General features: G+C 43.1%; 1 protein-coding gene across 1 annotated transcript in view; it reads right to left on the bottom strand.

Annotated features, from left to right (window-relative positions):
• Positions 1-2592, bottom strand: part of TNFRSF11B (tumor necrosis factor receptor superfamily, member 11b) — a gene marked incomplete at its 5' end in the record, with an annotated part of 7111 nt that extends 4519 nt beyond the window's left edge. Inside the window, 1 exon segment of the mRNA XM_010073872.1 lies at positions 2195-2592. Coding sequence (XP_010072174.1) covers positions 2195-2592 — 398 coding nt within the window.
• Between the last annotated feature and the right edge of the window lie 609 nt (positions 2593-3201).

The raw sequence follows: 3201 nt of genomic DNA, 5'->3' as shown, positions 1-3201 counted from the left end.
CATGCTGCTGTTGTGTTCCAGCAGCGTGGAAGGGGAAGAAAGGAGAGTCCCTGCAAACAGTGCGTCGTTCTGCTCAGAGTTTCCTGTATAACCTTTGCAGCCCAACAGGGAAATAAACCTGATTATTCATCAATGTTCACAGGCTTGAGCAGAAAGTCACCTCCCAGCTTTGCCAGCTTCTTGTTCGCTGCTTATCTGGCTGCTCTTGTTCAGGGCACACACCACGGCAGCCTGGCCGCCCTTCCACCACTCCCTGCAATCCACGTGGAATCCCCCATTCTCCCCAGGGAAACGGCAGCGCTGCCGGGGAGACGGTGCAGCCTTGTAGCAGCGCTGCCTCCCGAGCACATTGCTGCTAAAACCTCTGCCACGTACAGGGCCAACTGCGGCAGAAAGGAACAAAACCTTAATCTACACTCACAAAAGGGGACTACCAAAATAAGGTGATCTGCCCAACGTAATCACGAGTCTGCAGCAGTGGGGAAACAGATTTCTAATGCTTTAAACTTTGAATGAGACGCTGGACTATACTATCTCCCTGTGCCGCAGTGGAAGCTTATTTTTCTGCATTTAAGATTTTATTTCAGCTGAACTTACATCATTACAAAGTTCAAGGCTATCATATGGCAGAAAGGAGGAACACAGTGTGGTCCATGCTTATTAAATTCTTAGTCGATGCCTCACCTCAAAAACTGACTATTGACACAGGGGGATGCAATTATTTTTACAATGTTTTCATTCCTTTTTTGAGGTCTGCTTGGGTTTAGTTGGTTCATTGCGATGGTCTTTTTTAAACCAACTTTCCAATAAATTACACATTCGACAATCTATCTTCTTCCAAAGTTTGTTTCATTTTGAACTGCGGGACTCAAATTTGCCTGCCACAGTTTCACTGTGTTCCCAGGGATGCAGCAGGCTGGTTGCTCAGATAATTTATACTTCTTTGCTCATCTCCCAAACGGTCTTTCTGAGAACTTTGTTTCTGTCCCCTTTTGACTTGCTGCTGAGGTACGGTGGAACCTCATTAACCCAAGCGCCTGGATATAATGATTTGGGTTAATGAAGGTTTATAGTATGGAAGTATGGTAGCTGCCAGTGGAATTGCTAAACAGTGGCAAGGGCATCAGGGTAATGCTTAGGTAACCAATTACTCAGGGACTAATGAGAAGCTACAGCAGCAACATTACTCCTTACGTCAAAGTTGTTCTCCAATGAAATGTTCATAACCCAAAAAAGGACACCCAACCTGTCATTCAGCATAGCTCTAAAATGGACAGGCCAGTCCTAGTGTTTTTCACTGCATGTACATAATTCCTAGGGAAGTAATTCTGTAGTCTGGAGATTGGTTGCCTATGGGTTTGTGTCTGAGATACTTTGATTTTCTGTATTCCTTTCCTCAGTGCTCTTCTCTGGGCATTTATCAATCTCTGGTACAATGACAGTTTACAATTCCTTCAGGCTGTATTAAATACTGGAGCTACACTGGGCCGTGACATTTGCCAAATGATAAATGATGTATTTTACTTTGAGAGAAGAACTTATTATTGGTTTAACAATTTATGTTGTCTTAAATGAAGAATACACTCCACTGAAAAGTGCCGCTTTGCTCTGTATCCCCACCAGACCTACAGCACAATGCCATTCTGCATGACAAAGAAACAGTTGTTTGTTTGATAATAGTAACAGTTTCCTTAAAGTTCCACTTACGATGCTGATAATTAATTATTACCAGATATAGCTGTGATGCTAGAGCTATATTAATATTGTTGTAATTATACACTCGGTGTCAAACACGTAGTGCTCCTGGTGTTTGTCAAGATATACAGTTGTTTGAAACAGCAGATTTCAAAATGAAAAACATCATTATTATTTATCACATGCACAAATACTACATTCCAGATAATGTTCTTTTAAAAGAGGCAATCCATCATGTTTCTCATTAGAGTGCAATTTGCTACATTTGCTACTGCCATTAAGTTCTATATTACAGCAGGAGCAGGGTATTCCACTGAGAAATGTTCCTTTGGCTACAGTCCAAATGATGCAGACTGGGAACAGGTTCAATTTGCTTTACAATTTACTGTCCTGTAATTTCATCTGGACGAGCCTCTTTCCTAATCTTCTAACTGCCACAAGTCTTCGACATGCTGTAGAGCTGCAATTAAGCCTGTGCATATTGAAAAGCAGTACCTACCTGGCTGTGCAACGCCAAATCCGGGTGGACACTCCGTGTGCTTTAAACAAAACTCGAGCTCCAGGTATCTGCCTTCAACGCACTCGCAGACGCGGTTCTGCGTGCTGGTGCACTCCTGCTTGACGTACTGCAGCTCTTTGCAGACGGCGCTGCAGTACTGGCATTCATCATTGCTGTTCCACTCTTCGGCATAGTACTGATCTGGACACGGGGCACACTGCGTCGGGCTGGTGGCTGTACAGTGCTGCTTTACGTAGCTCCCAGGAGGGCACTGGTCACACAGCAGTTGTCGAGATGTCCCTGGGTCGTAATGGGGATACTTGGGGACAGAGTCATCCTGGAAGGTCCACTCTACAGAAATGTCCAAGAGCTAGCAACAGGAAAGAAAACATCGCTCACTTCAGTTCTGGGGAGCACCACGGTCACAAATAAACGTACATTTTAATGAGCTTATGAGTCTAATCATGTCGCTATCTTCAAAAAATGTTTGCGTTAGAAATTTATAAAATATTAGCCAGCTTCCGGACTCTCCCATGTCTGTCTTAGAATGGGAAAATTTTAGGATCTTACCTAGCAGATCTTCCCAACGTAAGTGCTTCCTTGTTCTTCCAGAGATATAGACCTTATTCTTCTCCCATTTACACTTTTTATTATCATTAGGCAATGACCTTTCACTGTCTGGCACCAGAGAACCTGGCCCATTAGTTTCACTGGCATCATGTTCAATGCACAGCAAGGCAGGGATTATACACTCCTCCTGTTCTTAAGTATCAAGTACTTCATATGCAAAAGAAATGGTATCTGAGCATACAGATCTGACCAGAATACTGCACCATTACCGTAGAAACCTTTAAAGGATGATTCCTTATAATACTTTTTTCTTCCCATCAATGAATGGCTAGAACAATATACCTCGCTTTTTATTGCTTTCCACTTAATCTTGCACTGAAATGCAGCAGCTCTGGGGATAAATGATGGTAGGTGGATAGATGATGGTAAAGCAGTAG

The sequence above is a fragment of the Pterocles gutturalis genome, unplaced genomic scaffold (assembly GCF_000699245.1).
Source record: "Pterocles gutturalis isolate BGI_N339 unplaced genomic scaffold, ASM69924v1 scaffold47597, whole genome shotgun sequence".
Lineage (NCBI taxonomy): Eukaryota > Metazoa > Chordata > Aves > Pterocliformes > Pteroclidae > Pterocles > Pterocles gutturalis.
The sequence above is the reverse complement of the archived record's forward strand: the minus strand, read 5'-3'. Positions and strand labels throughout refer to the sequence as shown.